This window comes from Nerophis lumbriciformis, linkage group LG11, assembly GCF_033978685.3.
Source record: "Nerophis lumbriciformis linkage group LG11, RoL_Nlum_v2.1, whole genome shotgun sequence".
Taxonomy (NCBI): Eukaryota; Metazoa; Chordata; class Actinopteri; order Syngnathiformes; family Syngnathidae; genus Nerophis; species Nerophis lumbriciformis.
The window spans coordinates 47,997,317-48,017,772 of record NC_084558.2 but is presented as its reverse complement, the minus strand read 5'-3'; the positions used below and the strand labels follow the sequence as shown (position 1 = coordinate 48,017,772).

The 20,456-nt window shown below is 31.1% G+C and overlaps 1 protein-coding gene across 3 annotated transcripts in view; it reads left to right on the top strand.

Annotated features, from left to right (window-relative positions):
- LOC133610296 (ER degradation-enhancing alpha-mannosidase-like protein 3) overlaps positions 1–20,456 on the top strand; it is a 52,645-nt gene that overhangs the window by 9,878 nt on the left and 22,311 nt on the right. For all 3 annotated transcript variants that reach the window (XM_061966453.2, XM_061966454.2, XM_072914157.1), the window contains 5 exons: positions 7,117–7,270; positions 7,452–7,586; positions 9,910–10,015; positions 10,083–10,180; positions 10,254–10,379. In XM_061966453.2, coding sequence (XP_061822437.2) covers positions 7,117–7,270; positions 7,452–7,586; positions 9,910–10,015; positions 10,083–10,180; positions 10,254–10,379 — 619 coding nt within the window. The remainder of the gene's footprint in view (positions 1–7,116; positions 7,271–7,451; positions 7,587–9,909; positions 10,016–10,082; positions 10,181–10,253; positions 10,380–20,456) is intronic.

The window sequence follows — 20,456 nt, the reverse complement described above, 5'->3', positions numbered from 1 at the left end:
AACAAACCGCATAATAACAACATAGCTGTAAAGCTGGCTTCACGCAAGGAAGGCACACATGACATACACAAAGCCTATTCAGGAATTTTTTCTCTCTCAAGGAATTGTGAAATAAAATCATGTATTCAGGAGATCAACACTGTAGTGAAGCCCAGAACACTCTACACATGTCCCCAGTTTTAGTTTAGAGATAAGGTAAGATTGGCCTGGCCCACTAGCATCCCTCTTTATGTTTGTGAACTTTATAGTCTATACATTTAGAGTGATGTGATAATCAAACACTCTAGGAGTCTAGAATGAAAGAGTATATAAGAGAATTGACAGTGTGTACCTTCAATGATGAGCAGAGGCAGAGTTTGGAGTGTTTTCTTTAGCTCGCTTTCCATGTTATATGTACTCACTGTCCAGGTACTTGGAACATGTTTTCCGTGCCATTTGTTGTTTGACGCCGGTATCATGCTAATTAGCTGCCAGAAAACGGGTGACTCCACTGTAGAAATAGCCTGCATGTCTTCTAGCACATACGCTGCAATGGCTCTATCAATGTTGTCCTGGCTAGCATTGCCTCCGTTAAAATCCTTAGGTGGAGGTGAAGTGGCATCGGAGTCTGTGTCTCTCTTTACTAGCTTCGTCAAAGCATGTTGCTTATGTGGCGTGGCGAAGTTGGGAGAGTGGCCGTGCCAGCAATCTGAGGGTTACTGGTTCAATCCCCACCTTCTACCATCCTAGTCACGTCCGTTGTGTCCTTGAGCAAGACACTTCACCCTTGCTCCTGATGGGTCCTGGTTAGTGCCTTGCATGGCAGCTCCCTCCATCAGTGTGTGAATGTGTGTGTGAATGGGTGAATGTGGAAATAGTGTCAAAGCGCTTTGAGTTCCTGAAAAAGGTAGAAAAGCTATACAAGTATAACCCATTTACCATTTATGTAGCTGTTTCAGCAGATTTGAATTGCTGTTTTGGGCAGTATTCCCGGGTGCGGTCACTGCTGCTACTCACTGCTCCCCTCACCTCCCACGGGGTGATCAAGGGAGATGGGTCAAATGCAGAGAATAATTTCACCACACCTAGTGTGTGTGTGACAATCATTGGCACTTTAACTTTAAGTAGATGGGATCTTTGATCCAAGACACAACTTACATTTAACTAAAATGTTATTTTCTTTGTGCTCGACAAAAGAAAAGTAGTGACAATGTATCCATGTTAAGAAACTCGACTTCTGGCTTCGCCATGATGTCTTTTTTAGTTGTTATGAGAGTAGCGTATGTGTGTGTGTGTGTGTGTGTGTGTGTGTGTGGCCCTTTAAGATATGACAGCATGTGAGGTGAGTGGCGTCAGTGAGTGAGTGGGCGAGAGAGGTGAGGGAGCGCAACAGAGTGAATGCGTGCAGGTGCTCTAGCTTGGTGGATGGCTGCGTGCAAGACACCAATAAAGTCACAAAATTGCAACAACCCTCGAGTCCGGAGCTGCAAAGACCCACTGCCGGGTAAAGTGAAGGGTGTTAGCCCCGAAGTACATAGGCCCTGGAGGAACGTCTCCCCTGCGCTCCGCTCCTCGGTCGAGGAAAGCACGCCTTTTCTTTTCCTTGTGAGACAGAAGGACGACACTTCTTCTGTTTCTAGCCGATACTACATTAAAAAATAACGTAAAATAACGCAGTAACGCATCACGTAGTAACGGTAACTGAGTTACTGAATATAAAAAATAACGCGTTAGATTACTAGTTACCGCCGAAACTAACGGCGTTACAATAACGCGTTACAGTAACGCGTTACTTAGTAACGCGTTAGTCCCAACACTGGTAGTAAATAACATACTCACGTACATTACAATGTAATGATAGTTGTATATAAGAAATCATTATGGGTCCATCTGCAGTCCGCGGCAGGTTGATGACCTGAGATCAGGAACAAAGGAAGCATAGTAGTTAAATGGAGAAGTGCTAAGTTGTTGCATATAATAATTGTTAGAGATATCAGATAATGGCTTATTTGCCGATATTGTCCAACTCTTAATTACCGATTCCGATATCAACCGATACCGATATATACAGTCGTGGAATTAACACATTATTATGCCTAATTTCGTTGTGATGCCCCGCCGGATGCATTAAACAATGTAACAAGGTTTTCCAAAATAAATCAACTCAAGTTATGGAAAAAAAATGCCAACATGGCACTGCCATATTTATTATTGAAGTCACAAAGTGCATTATTTTTTTTTAACATGCCTCAAAACAGCAGCATGGAATTTGGGACATGCTCTCTCTGAGAGAGCATGAGGAGGTTGAGGTGGGGGGTAGGGTTTATATTGTAGCGTCCCGGAAGAGTTAGTGCTGGAAGGGGTTCTGGGTATTTGTTCTGTTGTGTTACTGTCAGGGTTTGTAGGTGACGAACCCCAAGATGCAGAGAAGGCGGAAGGCATTGTGCGGGAAAACATGATTTAATGTCCAAAAGTAAAAATAAAGAAAAGACACAAACCAGGACCTAGGAGGACAAACTGGAAACAGGGATCCAGCAAACCGGGACTATGAACAAAAAGATAGTAAGCTACAAACAGCTACAGAATATAGCTTACCACTACCGCATACAGCTACACTGACATCGACACGACAGGTAGGGACGACAATAATCCAGCAGTGACTGGAGGGCAGGGCAGGGCAGGTATAAATAGCAGCTGGCTGATTGACACCAGGTGTGGCCAGGTGCCAATCAGCCACAGCTGAGGGGACAGCACTCAGAGAGAACAACAGGAAACTGCACCAAAATAAGAGTGCTGACAGTTACGGTGCGGATGTTCTCCCGAAATGTGTTTGTCATTCTTGTTTGGTGTGGGTTCACAGTGTGGCGCATATTTGTAACAGTGTTAAAGTTGTTTACACGGCCACCCTCAGTGTGACCTGTATGCTTTGCATTCACTTGTGTGTGTGTGTGAAAAACCATATATATTATGTGATTGGGCCAGCACGCCCCCAATATTGTTGTCTGGGTGGAAATCGGGAGAAATTCGGGAGAATGGTTGCCCCGGGAGATTTTCGGGAGGGGCACTGAAATTCGGGAGTCTCCCGGGAAAATCGGGAGGGTTGGCAAGTATGACTGGGAGACGCAACTGCTCTGTACTTCTCCCTACGTCCGTGTACCACTCCGTACAGCGGCGTTTTAAAAAGTCATCAATTTTATTTTTTGAAACCGATACCGATAATTTCCGATATTACATTTTAAAGCATTTATTGGCCGATAATATCGGCAGTCCGACATTATCGGACATCGCTACTTTTAAGCCACACTGATCGAACCAATTTGTTACATGGACCATAGTAACTGTATCATCTGTGTGCATCCGAGCTGATGGGAGGTCATCAAAGGTCTGATTGTGTTGCACTTTGTGAGAAGTTACATTCACTGAGTTTTGCTAGTAGTGTTTGATGACTGGGAGTGAAGAAACACTGCTCCTACCACTCCACCTTTGTCAAGCAGCGCTTTGACCAAACAGGTGTGGTGTTTAGGTGGGTGGTTATTTTAGGGATGTCCCGATCCAGGTTTTTGCACTTCCGATCCGATACCGATATTGTTTTTGCACTTCCGATCCGATACCGATACTGACCGATACCGATACTGACCGATACTGGCCTATCCGAGCATGTATTAAAGTTTAAAGTTATTTAGCCTACTTAGTTGTCAGAATCATGTTGAAAAGGGTTTTAGTACTCTTGATAACAACTAGCCAGCTTGAATTAGGGGAGTTTGAATAATACACAATGGTTGGTAACAAGAAACTGACCTGTTTATTCAAGGATAAACACAAAATAGACAAAATTATACATGACAAACAGAAATGGCATCATTGAACTAGGGCTGGGCGATATGGCCTTTTTTTAATATTGCGATATTTTAAGGCCATATTACGATACACAATATATATCTCGATATTTTGCCTTAGCCTTGAATGAACACTTGATGCATATAATCACAGCAGTATGATGATTCTATGTATTTTGATTGACTGATTGAGACTTTTATTAGTAGGTTGCACAGTGAAGTACATATTCCGTACAATTGACCACTAAATGGTAACACCCCAATAAGTTTTTCAATTTGTTTAAGTCGGGGTCCACTTAAATTGATTCATGATACAGATATATACTATCAGATATATACTATCATCATAATACAGTCATCACACAAGATAATCACATTGAATTATTTACATTATTTATAATCCAGGGTGTGGAGGGGGGCGCCGGATGTAAGTGTCAAAAAGACAGCCAAAAGAGTTTGATATGAGAATAAATCTAAAGTTAAAATATAGGGTAGAAATGCACCCATTTGCAGGAAATGTAGTCTTGATTTTCAACATTTTCTTTCAAGGCTTGCATGTCTACATTAAAACATTCTTCTTCATACTGCATTAATATATGCTACTTTTAAACTTTCATGCAGAGAAGGAAATCACAACTAAATAGATCACTAATTTTTTCAGACGGTGTTGATCTGGAAATTTTTGCCTCAGCATTTTGATGGTGTGGACATGTGGCACCGAACGGAGATAAGCGTCTCGACAGACATTACGATATTTGAACAATGATGACGAAAACGGTTTTCTCTGTCGTGTCCGTGTTTCGAAAATTGTTATGCGCTTATTTTTTTATTTGATTTTGTGCGTGGCATAGATTTGCCTTGCGCAGAGGACGTTTGAGCAGGCGCGCACCTTAGCGGCTGCGCTAGCATCACAGCTAACGTTAGCCATGCTGCTACCTCTCTGCTCGGGGAGGACGTATACGTATGTGACGTATGACGTTACAGTATGTCACGTATGACGTGACAGTATGTCACGTATGACGTGACAGTATGTGACGTGTGTAAGAAGGTGCGCTCGCTGTCTGTGAGAGGGAGACACAGGAAAGAGTGAGAAGAGCCTGTCGTGTAATGCCAGCAGCTAAAAGCAACTGCGTGAGAATCCACAGACCTGTGGATGTGTTGAAGGTGTGCTGGAAAATGCAGAACGGAAATTAGGGAGCAGCAGAAAATTGGAATGTATTATTTAAATCGGTGCGTTGGAAAACACGGACCGGAGTTTTTTTTTAAACTGGATCTGGATCGGTATTTTCCCATGCCTTGCCGATACGCATTTTTTGGCAAATATCGGCGGCCGATCCGATCCAAATATCGGATCGGGACATCCCTAGGTTATTTGTGGAGGAATGAGCTCCTCTGCAATGTTAGATACTGTTGGCGAAATACCCATAGGGCTATAATTGCTCAGAGACGGTTGGATCGCCATTTTTGTAAATTGTAGTGCCAGCAGCTGGTTTCCAGGTAGTGGGGAAGTGTTGCTGGGAAATGGAAGAATGGATGGTTTTGGCTGAGTTCTTTGAGCATCAGTGTGTTCGTGCCAAATAGATCTTTTGTTCTGGATGCTTCTGGCGATCTCATCATCTGGTCGTCAACAAAGGGGAAGGCTGGTTCCAAAGTGTTCATGTGATATGCACTAGTCTGAGTTGTTGGAAAGGACTTAGAAATTGTGGCTACTGATTCAAAGAAAACATTACATGTTTCAGCAACTTTAAGTGGATTTTTTGTAATCGGGCCATTTTTACGTCCTGTCCTACTAATTTCTTTTAATGGTTTTTGAGTTTCCTCTAGCGCTCTTTATTATAGAGAAGAAGAAAAAATAACTTTGGCCCTACGCACGCTATTAACAACTTTTTTAGCACTATTTGTCTTATTTTTAGTGCAACATCTCTTTTATAATAACGTGATTCATCCAGAGTCACTCATTTTTGTTTTGTTCCCTTTTGTTTACTAATAATCATTATTCATAATGCTAATACTATAAATAGTTAATAATACTATTAATTGTAATTCATAGTACTACTAAATAAAACTACTAAAATTAATATTACTACTACTACTACTACTATTTAATAATTGATATCAATGCCAAAATTAATAATACTCATAATTAATAATAAGTAACAATACTACTGAATGATAATACTACTAATTGATATTACTGCTACTATTACTAATAATTTAGAATACTACTCAAATTGTTAATACAACTAATAATGCTACTATAGTATTAAATAAGTCCACAAATTAATATTAATGCTAATTATAAATAATACCAATAATAAGTAACAATACTACTGAATGATAATATGACTAATTGTTATTACTATTTGTACTATTACTAATAATTATTAATACTACTAAAAATTATTAATAGAACTAATACTACTACTAAAGTATTAAATATTTCCACTAATTAATATTAATGCTAGTTATAAATAATAATACTACTAATAAGTAACAATACTACTGAATGATAATACGACTAATTGATATTACTACTACTACTATTACTAATAATTATTAATACTACTAAAAATTATTAATAGAACTAATAATACTACTATAGTATTAAATATTTCCACTAATTAATATTAATGCTAGTTATAAATAATAATACTACTAAGTAACAATACTACTGAATGATAATACGACTAATTGATATTACTACTACTATTAGTAATAATTATTTATACTACTAAAAATCATTATTAATACAACTAATAATACTACTATAGTATTAAATAATTCCACTAATTAATATGAATGCTAGTTATAAATAATAATACTACTAATAAGTAACAATTTACTACTGAATGATAATACGACTAATTGATATTACTACTATTACTAATAATTATTAATACTACTCAAAATCATGCTAATATAGTATTAAATAGTTCCACTAATTAATATTAATACTAATACTACTATTTATTAATAGCACTACTGCCTGATAATTACTATTACTACTAATTAATAATACTAATAATTAATTAAACTACTAAAAAATATTACTAATAAGACTCATCATACTAGGTTTTGAGGAAATAAATGATTTAAGTTAAACATTTAAAAAAAATGTTTGTGTGTGACATTCTGAAGATGAAAATGCATTTGTGTCAAAATTTGGGGATCTTTTTTAGATTAATTGATGTTTTGTAGGTAGTTGACTGTGATGAATCTAACTATACAAGTGTGATTCATCTGATTAGAAGATGTCATCCTTTGACAGCACTCACCTCTACCTGTGCTCGCATCCTTCCAGGGGCCTCCTGGGGGCCCACGTGATGGCTGACCTGCTGCGTCAGCGCGGCGTGAGGATGCAGTGGTACAAAGACCAGCTCCTGGACATGGCCACAGAGCTGGGCCACAGACTCCTGCCTGCTTTCAACACCTCAAGTGGTCTTCCTTACCCCAAGGTTGCATCACCTTCCACTACTTGGTTCTCACTATCAGTCCAGTCAAATCCTCTACTTGGTTCTCACTATCAGTCCAGTCAAATCCTCTACTTGGTTCTCACTATCAGTCCAGTCAAATCCTCTACTTGGTTCTCACTATCAGTCCAGTCAAGTTGATTTAATGTTTTTGTTTTACTTTCAGGTTAATCTGCGTTATGGTGTGCAAAACCCACTCTCACGCACGGGCACCGAGTCGGACACATGCACCGCCTGCGCGGGCACAATGATACTGGAATTTGCTGCCCTGAGCAGACTGTCAGGAGAAACTGTCTTTGAGGTATTATCTCTACTTCCATAACTTTGTTGTCGTTGAATGTCGGTGCGGTCTAGAGCTCGGCCGAGTAACCGTGTAATACTATTCCATATCAGTAGGTGGCAGCCGGTAGCTAGTTGCTTTGTAGATGTCGGAAACAGCGGAAGGCAGTGTGCAGGTAAAAACGTTATCTAATGCTTAAACCAAAAATAAACAAAAGGCGAGTGCCCCTAAGAAAAGGCATTGAAGCTTAGAGAAGGCTATGCAGAACAAAACTAAAACTGAACTGGATAAAAAGTAAACAAAAACAGAATGCTGGACGACAGCAAAGACTTACTGTGGAGCAAACGTACATTCGAACATGACATGACAATCAACAATGTCCCCACAAAGAAAGATAAAAAAACAACTGAAATATTCTCGATTGCTAAAAACAAAGTAGATGCGGGAAATATCGCTCAAAGGAAGACATGAAACTGCTACAGGAAAATACCAAAAAAAGAGAAAAAGCCACCAAAATAGGAGCACAAGACATGAACTAAAACACTACACACAGGAAAACATCAAAAAACTCAAACTAAGTCATGGCGTGATGTGACCGTACACCTACTTTGAGACAAGAGCTATAGTGATGCATGCTTGGTTATGGTTTAAAGTCATATCCGACAATTGCGACAACGACTTTTTACTGTCAACTGAGTTTCGTTTTTTAATGATTTCTGCTGGTGGTGTGCCTCTGGATTTTTTCAACGCAAAAAATGTGCCATGGCTCAAAAAAGGTTGAAAAACACTGGTATATTATATCTCTACTTCCATAACTATATTGTATATTTATCTGTACTTCCATAACTATATTGTATATTGTATCTCTACTTCCATACCTATATTATATCTCTACTTCCATAACTATATTGTATATTTATCTGTACTTCCATAACTATATTGTATAGAGATGTCCGATAATATCGGCCGATAAATGCTTTAAAATGTAATATCGGAAATTATCGGTATCAATTTTTTTATTATCGGTATCGTTTTTTATTTTTATTTTTTTTATTTTTTTTATTAAATCAACATAAAAAACACAAGATACACTCACAATTAGTGCACCAACCCAAAAAACCTCCCTACCTCATTCACACAAAAGGGTTGTATCTTTCTGTTATTAATATTGTGGTTCCTACATTATATATCAATATATATCAATACAGTCTGCAAGGGATACAGTCCGTAAGCACACATGATTGTGCGTGCTGCTGGTCCACTAATAGTACTAACCTTTAACAGTTATTTTTACTCATTTTCATTAATTACTAGTTTCTATGTAACTGTTTTTATATTGTTTTCCTTTCTTTTTTATTCAAGAATTTTTTTTTAATTTATTTATCTTATTTTATTTTATTAATTTTTTAAAAAAGGACCTTCTCTTCACCGTACCTGGTTGTCCAAATTAGGCATAATAATGTGTTAATTCCACGACTGTATATATCGGTATCGGTTGATATCGGTAATTAAGAGTTGGACAATATCGGAATATCGGATATCGGCAAAAAAGCCATTATCGGACATCCCTGATATTGTATATTTATCTCTACTTCATAACTATATTGTATATTTTGGTCTTTAATTCCATCCATCAGTGTTCTACTACATGTTACATTTAGCATTTATGTTAGCATGTTAGATGTTTTTTAGCTAATTTAGCAGGCATACACTTCAGTCACAGCATCATATTTTGGTATTTTACTAATGCTAACTAATCAATTCATGGTAAAATGCTTAACGTGGACCCCGACTTAAACAAGTTGAAAAACTTATTGGGGTGTTACCATTTAGTGGTCAATTGTACGGAATATGTACTGTACTGTGCAATCTACTAATAAAAGTTTCAATCAATCAAAAAGCATGCTATTGTTAGCATTTTAGCATAACCTGTTAGCATGCAAGCTTTTATTAGCTTATTTTGCTAATATTTTTTGTTAATTGCTGCTAGCGTGCTAACTGTTAGCATTTCAGTTCGGCTTTGGTTCTTCAGCACTGACACGAAATTTCTACCGAAATTGCATTTTCTTGTTCTAAGAAAAAAAAATGTGGTGCTGGTTTTGAAGGTGAAAACTAGCAAAATGGCCTGCGCACGCTCTGATTAGTCAGTCTGTGGCCCTCAGTGGGAAAAGTTTGGGCATTAGTGTATGAAGTGATAACCCGTCTGAGAAAAAGTCCTGGAATGTGAGGGAGAGTGGGACCTCTTGACTGTTATGTGTCCAGCAGAGGGCGTCACAAGTCAATTCACTCAACATTTTCCAGCCAAAAGTGGCTTTGTTATCTGAATTTTGCCATTTCCTTGCAGGAGCACGCTCGCAAAGCTCTAGATGTCCTGTGGGAGCGCCGACAGAGAGGAAGCGACCTGGTGGGGACCGTCATCAACATCCATAATGGAGAATGGGTCAGACGGGGTGCGTCACACTTTTGACACGCCCCCGCCGGGAGTGAGCATGAGCGGATTGTCATTGATGTTTGCAGACAGCGGCGTCGGTGCCGGCATCGACTCGTACTATGAATATCTGATGAAGGCCTACATCCTTCTCGGGGACAGGGTTTATCTGGACAGGTTCAACACCGTAGGTCCTCCATGGCCTCACGTCACGCCGTGGTGTCTTTGTGACAGCTCATGTGTGTTTTGTCACGTGACAGCACTACAGCGCCATCATGAAGTACATCAGTCAGCCCCCCCTGCTGCTCAACGTGCACATGCACAACCCCACGGTGAGCGCACGTGGCTGGATGGACGCTCTGCTGGCCTTCTTCCCCGGCCTACAGGTTTGTCATCACATTGGACTTATCGCCAACATGTGTATTGTATGCTGAGGCCCATCTGTCTTGATGACAAATACAATTAAAACATAAAATAAGTTATAAGTAGATGAATTTAGTTATAACAAAATTATATAAATTATATAACCGATTTCTATTTCTTCAATTCATTGTTAAATGAGTGTCACTGAACTGTTTAAATCCAGACCTAAAAATAGTAGTTTTTGTTGAATTAGGTGCTAATTTTTCAATAATCAATTAGTAATATTACAAAAAAAATTGTCATTTAAAGAAATATTTTTAATTCTACGTGGATGAAATAAAAAACAAACAAAAAACAAAAATGAAGTCATTGGTAGTTTTTTTTTTTTTCCCAGTATAATTTTATGACATTAAACAAGATTTTACGACAACAAACTTCTAATATTGAAAGAAAAGTGGTAGTCCTAATTTAAATAAATATTTAGAATTCTACGTGGATAAAATCGAAACCTAATTCAACAATAAATTCATTGACTATTAATAAAAAATGTGAATAATTTTATGAGAAAATGCGAATTTTCAATTTTATGACAGAAAAAAAGATTTTACGACAATAAACTTCTGATATTAGAAAAAAAATAGTAGTTTTTGGTCAAATAGGTCCTAATTTTTTAATAATCAGTTGGCGTTATTACAAAAAAAAAAGTAATTTAAAGAAATATTTTTAATTCTATGTGGATAAAATTAAAACATTAAAAAACAAAAATGAAGTCATTGGTGGTTAATTTTTTTTCCAGAATAATTTTATGGGAAAATATGTTAATTTAAAAGTTTATGACAGAAAAAAATATTTTACGGTAACAAAATGACAATATTGAAAGAAAAATAGTATTCGTAATTTAAAAATAAATATTTTGAATTCTACGTGGATAAAGTCGAAACCTAATCCAACAATAAATTCATTGACTATTAATAAAAAATCTGAATAATTTTATGAGAAAATGTGAATTTTCAATTTTATGACAGAAAAAAAGATTTTTACGACAATAAACTTCTAATATTAGAAAAAAATTGTAGTTTTTGGTCAAATAGGTCCTAATTTTTTAATAATCAGTTGGCGTTTTTACAAAAAAAAATGTAATATAAAGAAATATTTTTAATTCTATGTGGATAAAATTAAAACATTAAAAAACAAAAAATGAAGTCATTGGTAGTTAATTTTTTTTCCAGAATAATGTTATGGGAAAATATGTTAATTTGCAAGTTTATGACAGAAAAAAATATTTTACGGTAACAAAATGACAATATTGAAAGAAAAATAGTAGTCGTAATTTAAAAATAAATATTTTGAATTCTCCGTGGATAAAGTCGAAACCTAATCCAACAATAAATTCATTGACTATTAATAAAAAATCTGAATAATTTTCTGAGAAAATGTGAATTTTCAATTTTATGACAGAAAAAAAGATTTTACGACAATAAACTTCTAATATTAGAAAAAAAATAGTAGTTTTTGGTCAAATAGGTCCTAATTTTTCAATAGTCAATTGGCGTTATTACAAAAAAAATTGTAATTTAAAGAAATATTTTTAATTCTATGTGGATAAAATTAAAACATTAAAAAACAAAAATGAAGTCAATGGTAGTTAATTTTTTTTCCAGAATAATTTTATGGGAAAATATGTTAATTTGCAAGTTTATGACAGAAAAAAATATTTTACGGTAACAAAATGACAATATTGAAAGAAAAATAGTAGTCGTAATTTAAAAATAAATATTTTGAATTCTACGTGGATTAAGTCGAAACCTAATCCAACAATAAATTCATTGACTATTAATAAAAAATCTGAATAATTTTATGAGAAAATGTGAATTTTCAATTTTATGACAGAAAAAAAGATTTTACGACAATAAACTTCTAATATTAGAAAAAAAAAAGTAGTTTTTGGTCAAATAGGTCCTAATTTTTCAATAATCAATTGGCGTTATTACAAAAAAAAATTGTAATTTAAAGAAATATTTTTAATTCTATGTGGATAAAATTAAAACATTAAAAAACAAAAATGAAGTCATTGGTAGTTGATTTTTTTTCCAGAATAATTTTATGGGAAAATATGTTAATTTAAAAGTTTATGACAGAAAAAAGTATTTTACGGTAACAAAATGACAATATTGAAAGAAAAATAGTATTCGTAATTTAAAAATAAATATTTTGAATTCTACGTGGATAAAGTCAAAACCTAATCCAACAATAAATTCATTGACTATTAATAAAAAATCTGAATAATTTTATGAGAAAATGTGAATTTTCAATTTTATGACAGAAAAAAAGATTTTACGACAATAAACTTCTAATATTAGAAAAAAATAGTAGTTTTTGGTCAGATAGGTCCTAATTTTTCAATAATCAATTGCCGTTATTACAAAAAAAAATTGTAATTTAAAGAAATATTTTTAATTCTATGTGGATAAAATTAAAACATTAAAAAACAAAAATGAAGTCATTGGTAGTTAATTTTTTTTCCAGAATAATTTTATGGGAAAATATGTTAATTTGCAAGTTTATGACAGAAAAAAATATTTTACTGTTTAAATCCAGACCTAAAATAGTAGTTTTTGTTGAATTAGGTGCTAATTTTTCAATAATCAATTAGTAATATTACAAAAAAAAATTTAATTTAAAGAAATATTTTTAATTCTACGTGGATAAAATAAAAAACAAACAAAAAACAAAAATGAAGTCATTGGTAGTTTTTTTTTTTTTCCAGAATGATTTTAGGGGACAATATGTTAATTAGCAATTTTATGACAGTAAACAAGATTTTACGACAACAAACTCCTAATATTGAAAGAAAAGTGGTATTCCTAATTTGAAATAATATTTAGAATTCTACGTGGATAAAATCGAAGCCTAATCCAACAATAAATTCATTGACGATTAATAAAAAATCTGAATAATTTTATGAGAAAATGTTAATTTTCAATTTTATGACAGAAAAAAAGATTTTACGACAATAAACTTCTAATATTAGAAAAAAAATAGTAGTTTTTGGTCAAATAGGTCCTAATTTTTCAATAATCAGTTGGCGTTATTACAACAAAAAAAAGTAATTTAAAGAAATATTTTTAATTCTATGTGGATCAAATTAAAACATTAAAAAACAAAAATGAAGTCATTGGTAGTTAATTTTTTTTCCAGAATAATTTTATGGGAAAATATGTTAATTTAAAAGTTTATGACAGAAAAAAATATTTTACGGTAACAAAATGACAATATTGAAAGAAAAATAGTATTCGTAATTTAAAAATAAATATTTTGAATTCTACGTGGATAAAGTCGAAACCTAATCATACAATAAATTCATTGACTATTAATAAAAAATCAGAATAATTTTCTGAGAAAATGTGAATTTTCAATTTTATGACAGAAAAAAAGATTTTACGACAATAAACTTCTAATATTAGAAAAAAAATAGTAGTTTTTAGTCAAATAGGTCCTAATTTTTCAATAATCAATTGGCGTTATTACAACAAAAAATTTTAATTTAAAGAAATATTTTTAATTCTATGTGGATAAAATTAAAACATTAAAAAACAAAAATGAAGTCATTGGTAGTTAATTTTTTTTCCAGAATAATTTTATGGGAAAATATGTTAATTTGCAAGTTTATGACAGAAAAAAATATTTTACTGTTTAAATCCAGACCTAAAATAGTAGTTTTTGTTGAATTAGGTGCTAATTTTTCAATAATCAATTAGTAATATTACAAAAAAAATTTGTCATTTAAAGAAATATTTTTAATTCTACGTGGATAAAATAAAAAACAAACAAAAAACAAAAATGAAGTCATTGGTAGTTTTTTTTTTTTTCCCAGAATGATTTTAGGGGACAATATGTTAATTAGCAATTGTATGACAGTAAACAAGATTTTACGACAACAAACTCCTAATATTGAAAGAAAAGTGGTATTCCTAATTTGAAATAATATTTAGAATTCTACGTGGATCAAATCGAAGCCTAATCCAACAATAAATTAATTGACGATTAATAAAAAATCTGAATAATTTTATGAGAAAATGTTAATTTTCAATTTTATGACAGAAAAAAAGATTTTACGACAATAAACTTCTAATATTAGAAAAAAAATAGTAGTTTTTGGTCAAATAGGTCCTAATTTTTCAATAATCAGTTGGCGTTATTACAAAAAAAAAAAGTAATTTAAAGAAATATTTTTAATTCTATGTGGATAAAATTAAAACATTAAAAAACAAAAATGAAGTCAATGGTAGTTAATTTTTTTCCCAGAATAATTTTATGGGAAAATATGTTAATTTGCAAGTTTATGACAGAAAAAAATATTTTACGGTAACAAAATGACAATATTGAAAGAAAAATAGTAGTCGTAATTTAAAAATAAATATTTTGAATTCTACGTGGATTAAGTCGAAACCTAATCCAACAATAAATTCATTGACTATTAATAAAAAATCGGAATAATTTTATGAGAAAATGTGAATTTTCAATTTTATGACAGAAAAAAAGATTTTACGACAATAAACTTCTAATATTAGAAAAAAATAGTAGTTTTTGGTCAAATAGGTCCTAATTTTTCAATAATCAATTGCCGTTATTACAAAAAAAAATTGTAATTTAAAGAAATATTTTTAATTCTATGTGGATAAAATTAAAACATTAAAAAACAAAAATGAAGTCATTGGTAGTTAATTTTTTTTCCAGAATAATTTTATGGGAAAATATGTTAATTTGCAAGTTTATGACAGAAAAAAAATATTTTACTGTTTAAATCCAGACCTAAAATAGTAGTTTTTGTTGAATTAGGTGCTAATTTTTCAATAATCAATTAGTAATATTACAAAAAAATTTGTCATTTAAAGAAATATTTTTAATTCTACGTGGATAAAATAAAAAACAAACAAAAAACAAAAATGAAGTCATTGGTAGTTTTTTTTTTTTTTCCAGAATGATTTTAGGGGACAATATGTTAATTAGCAATTTTATGACAGTAAACAAGATTTTACGACAACAAACTCCTAATATTGAAAGAAAAGTGGTATTCCTAATTTGAAATAATATTTAGAATTCTACGTGGATAAAATCGAAGCCTAATCCAACAATAAATTAATTGACGATTAATAAAAAATCTGAATAATTTTATGAGAAAATGTTAATTTTCAATTTTATGACAGAAAAAAAGATTTTACGACAATAAACTTCTAATATTAGAAAAAAAATAGTAGTTTTTGGTCAAATAGGTCCTAATTTTTCAATAATCAGTTGGCGTTATTACAAAAAAAAAAGTAATTTAAAGAAATATTTTTAATTCTATGTGGATCAAATTAAAACATTAAAAAACAAAAATGAAGTCATTGGTAGTTAATTTTTTTTCCAGAATAATTTTATGGGAAAATATGTTAATTTGCAAGTTTATGACAGAAAAAAATATTTTACGGTAACAAAATGACAATATTGAAAGAAAAATAGTATTCGTAATTTAAAAATAAATATTTTGAATTCTACGTGGATAAAGTCGAAACCTAATCCAACAATAAATTCATTGACTATTAATAAAAAATCTGAATAATTTTATGAGAAAATGTGAATTTTCAATTTTATGACAGAAAAAAAGATTTTACGACAATAAACTTCTAATATTAGAAAAAAAATAGTAGTTTTTGGTCAAATAGGTCCTAATTTTTCAATAATCAATTGGCGTTATTACAAAAAAAATTTGTAATTTAAAGAAATATTTTTAATTCTATGTGGATAAAATTAAAACATTAAAAAACAAAAATGAAGTCATTGGTAGTTAATTTTTTTTCCAGAATAATTTTATGGGAAAATATGTTAATTTAAAAGTTTATGACAGAAAAAAATATTTTACGGTAACAAAATGACAATATTGAAAGAAAAATAGTATTCGTAATTTAAAAATAAATATTTTGAATTCTACGTGGATAAAGTCGAAACCTAATCCAACAATAAATTCATTGACTATTAATAAAAAATCTGAATAATTTTATGAGAAAATGTGAATTTTCAATTTTATGACAGAAAAAAAGATTTTACGACAATAAACTTCTAATATTAGAAAAAAATAGTAGTTTTTGGTCAAATAGGTCCTAATTTTTCAATAATCAATTGCCGTTATTACAAAAAAAAATTGTAATTTAAAGAAATATTTTTAATTCTATGTGGATAAAATTAAAACATTAAAAAACAAAAATGAAGTCATTGGTAGTTAATTTTTTTTCCAGAATAATTTTATGGGAAAATATGTTAATTTAAAAGTTTATGACAGAAAAAAATATTTTACGGTAACAAAATGACAATATTGAAAGAAAAATAGTATTCGTAATTTAAAAATAAATATTTTGAATTCTACGTGGATAAAGTCGAAACCTAATCCAACAATAAATTCATTGACTATTAATAAAAAATCTGAATAATTTTATGAGAAAATGTGAATTTTCAATTTTATGACAGAAAAAAAGATTTTACGACAATAAACTTCTAATATTAGAAAAAAATAGTAGTTTTTGGTCAAATAGGTCCTAATTTTTCAATAATCAATTGCCGTTATTACAAAAAAAAATTGTAATTTAAAGAAATATTTTTAATTCTATGTGGATAAAATTAAAACATTAAAAAACAAAAATGAAGTCATTGGTAGTTAATTTTTTTTCCAGAATAATTTTATGGGAAAATATGTTAATTTGCAAGTTTATGACAGAAAAAAATATTTTACTGTTTAAATCCAGACCTAAAATAGTAGTTTTTGTTGAATTAGGTGCTAATTTTTCAATAATCAATTAGTAATATTACAAAAAAAAAATTCATTTAAAGAAATATTTTTAATTCTACGTGGATAAAATAAAAAACAAACAAAAAACAAAAATTAAGTCATTGGTAGTTTTTTTTTTTTTCCAGAATGATTTTAGGGGACAATATGTTAATTAGCAATTTTATGACAGTAAACAAGATTTTACGACAACAAACTCCTAATATTGAAAGAAAAGTGGTATTCCTAATTTGAAATAATATTTAGAATTCTACGTGGATAAAATCGAAGCCTAATCCAACAATAAATTCATTGACGATTAATAAAAAATCTGAATAATTTTATGAGAAAATGTTAATTTTCAATTTTATGACAGAAAAAAAGATTTTACGACAATAAACTTCTAATATTAGAAAAAAATAGTAGTTTTTGGTCAAATAGGTCCTAATTTTTCAATAATCAGTTGGCGTTATTACAAAAAAAAAAAAGTAATTTAAAGAAATATTTTTAATTCTATGTGGATCAAATTAAAACATTAAAAAACAAAAATGAAGTCATTGGTAGTTAATTTTTTTTCCAGAATAATTTTATGGGAAAATATGTTAATTTGCAAGTTTATGACAGAAAAAAATATTTTACGGTAACAAAATGACAATATTGAAAGAAAAATAGTATTTGTAATTTAAAAATAAATATTTTGAATTCTACGTGGATAAAGTCGAAACCTAATCCAACAATAAATTCATTGACTATTAATAAAAAATCAGAATAATTTTATGAGAAAATGTGAATTTTCAATTTTATGACAGAAAAAAAGATTTTACGACAATAAACTTCTAATATTAGAAAAAAAATAGTAGTTTTTGGTCAAATAGGTCCTAATTTTTCAATAATCAATTGGCGTTATTACAACAAAAATTTTTAATTTAAAGAAATATTTTTAATTCTATGTGGATAAAATTAAAACATTAAAAAACAAAAATGAAGTCAATGGTAGTTAATTTTTTTTCCAGAATAATTTTATGGGAAAATATGTTAATTTGCAAGTTTATGACAGAAAAAAATATTTTACGGTAACAAAATGACAATATTGAAAGAAAAATAGTAGTCGTAATTTAAAAATAGATATTTTGAATTCTACGTGGATAAAGTCGAAACCTAATCCAACAATAAATTCATTGACTATTAATAAAAAATCTGAATAATTTTATGAGAAAATGTGAATTTTCAATTTTATGACAGAAAAAAAGATTTTACGACAATAAACTTCTAATATTAGAAAAGAAATAGTAGTTTTTGGTCAAATAGGTCCTAATTTTTCAATAATCAATTGGCGTTATTACAAAAAAAAATTGTAATTTAAAGAAATATTTTTAATTCTATGTGGATGAAATTAAAACATTAAAAAACAAAAATGAAGTCATTGGTAGTTAATTTGTTTTCCAGAATAATTTTATGGGAAAATATGTTAATTTGCAAGTTTGTGAGAGAAAAAAATATTTTACGGTAACAAAATGACAATATTGAAAGAAAAATAGTATTCGTATTTTAAAAATAAATATTTTGAATTCAACGTGGATAAAGTCGAAACCTAATCCAAAAATAAATTCATTGACGATTAAAAAAAAATCTGAATAATTTTATGAGAAAATATGTACATTTTCAATTGATTGACAGAAAAAAAAGATTCTACGTTAACAAACTTCTAAAATTGAAGAAAAAAAAATAGTAGTTTTGGGTGTATTAGGTCCTAATTTTCAATAATCAAGTAGCAATATTACAACAAAAAATGTAGTAATTTAAATATTTTGAATTCTACGTGGATAAAATCGAAACCTAGTCCAAAAATAAATTTGACGATTAAAAAAAAAAAAAAAATCTGAATAATTTTATGAGAAAATATGTTAATTTTCAACTGACAGAAAAAAAATGTTTTACGACAACAAACTTCTAATATTGGGGGAAAAAAAGTAGTTTTGGGTGTATTAGGTCCTAATTTTTCAGTAATCAAGTAGCAATATTACAACAACAAAAATGTATTTATTGACGATTAATAAAACATTTTTTAAATAATTTTATGACAAAATATGTGAATTTTTCAATTGAATGACAGAAAAAAAAGATTTTACAACAACAAACTTCTAATATTGAAAAAAATATATATAGTAGTTTTGGGTGTATTAGGTCCTAATTTTTCAATAATCAAGTAGCAATATTCCAACAAAAAATGTCGTAATTTAAATAAACGTTTTGAATTCTACGTGGATAAAGTCGAAACCTAATCCAAAAATAAATTCATTAAAAAAAAATCTGAATAATTTTATGAGAAAATATGTTAATTTTAAATTTTATGACAGAAAAACAAGATTGTACGACAATATTCTAATATTAAAAAAAAAAAAAAAATGTTGATGAAATAAGTCCTAATATTTCAATAATCAATTAGTAATGTTACAAAAAAAATTGTAATTTAAAGAAATATTTTTAATTCTACGTGAATAAAATAAAAATAAAAAAGTAATCTGTAGTTCATGGGGATGTGCACGAGTACGTGGACCTAATGATACGTTTTATGTCACTTGGCGTCAGTGGCCAATCAGTGCGCATGTCATTGAGAGGTCTGTTACCATGGCAACATCACAACCGACGAACGCAGATCAACAGGCCTGGATTTGGAGAGGGGTGAGGCCTTGTGTTTACACTCCAGAAAGATGGGTTTGGCTGAGGTCACTGAAATGCGTTCGTCAGTTGTGATGTTGCCATGGTAACAGACCTCAATGACATGCGCACTGATTGGCCACTGACGCCAAGTGACATAAAACGCATCATTAGGTCCACGTACTCGTGCACATCCCCATGAACACATTTCATTCTCACCCATGCTGCCTGCTTTATACAGAGCGACAGGTGATTAGATAACAAGATCCAGGTGGGCTATCTACGCACTTGTCGCTGACTTTGAGGCCAGTCCTGGCACACCCCGCCTCGCTGCAGGCCACGCCCCCTCCACATACATATAAAACAGTCACTGTAAATAATATCATTTAAGGGAAGAATGTAATACAGAATATCAATACAAAGTGTCAAGACAGAATAAACTCTCTGGTACAGTCTAAAGGTCACTAAGATATATAGATATCTAATGTATTCATACATTATTTATGTAGGATATACGCATGTATATATAACCTAATCATATTATTTCTAGGATTTAAAAATAGCTGACCGTTTTTTTCCCCCCCTTCTCTAGGATTATATTCCCAGTTTTGATCTCGGACGTCTGGTCATTTATAGCATATAA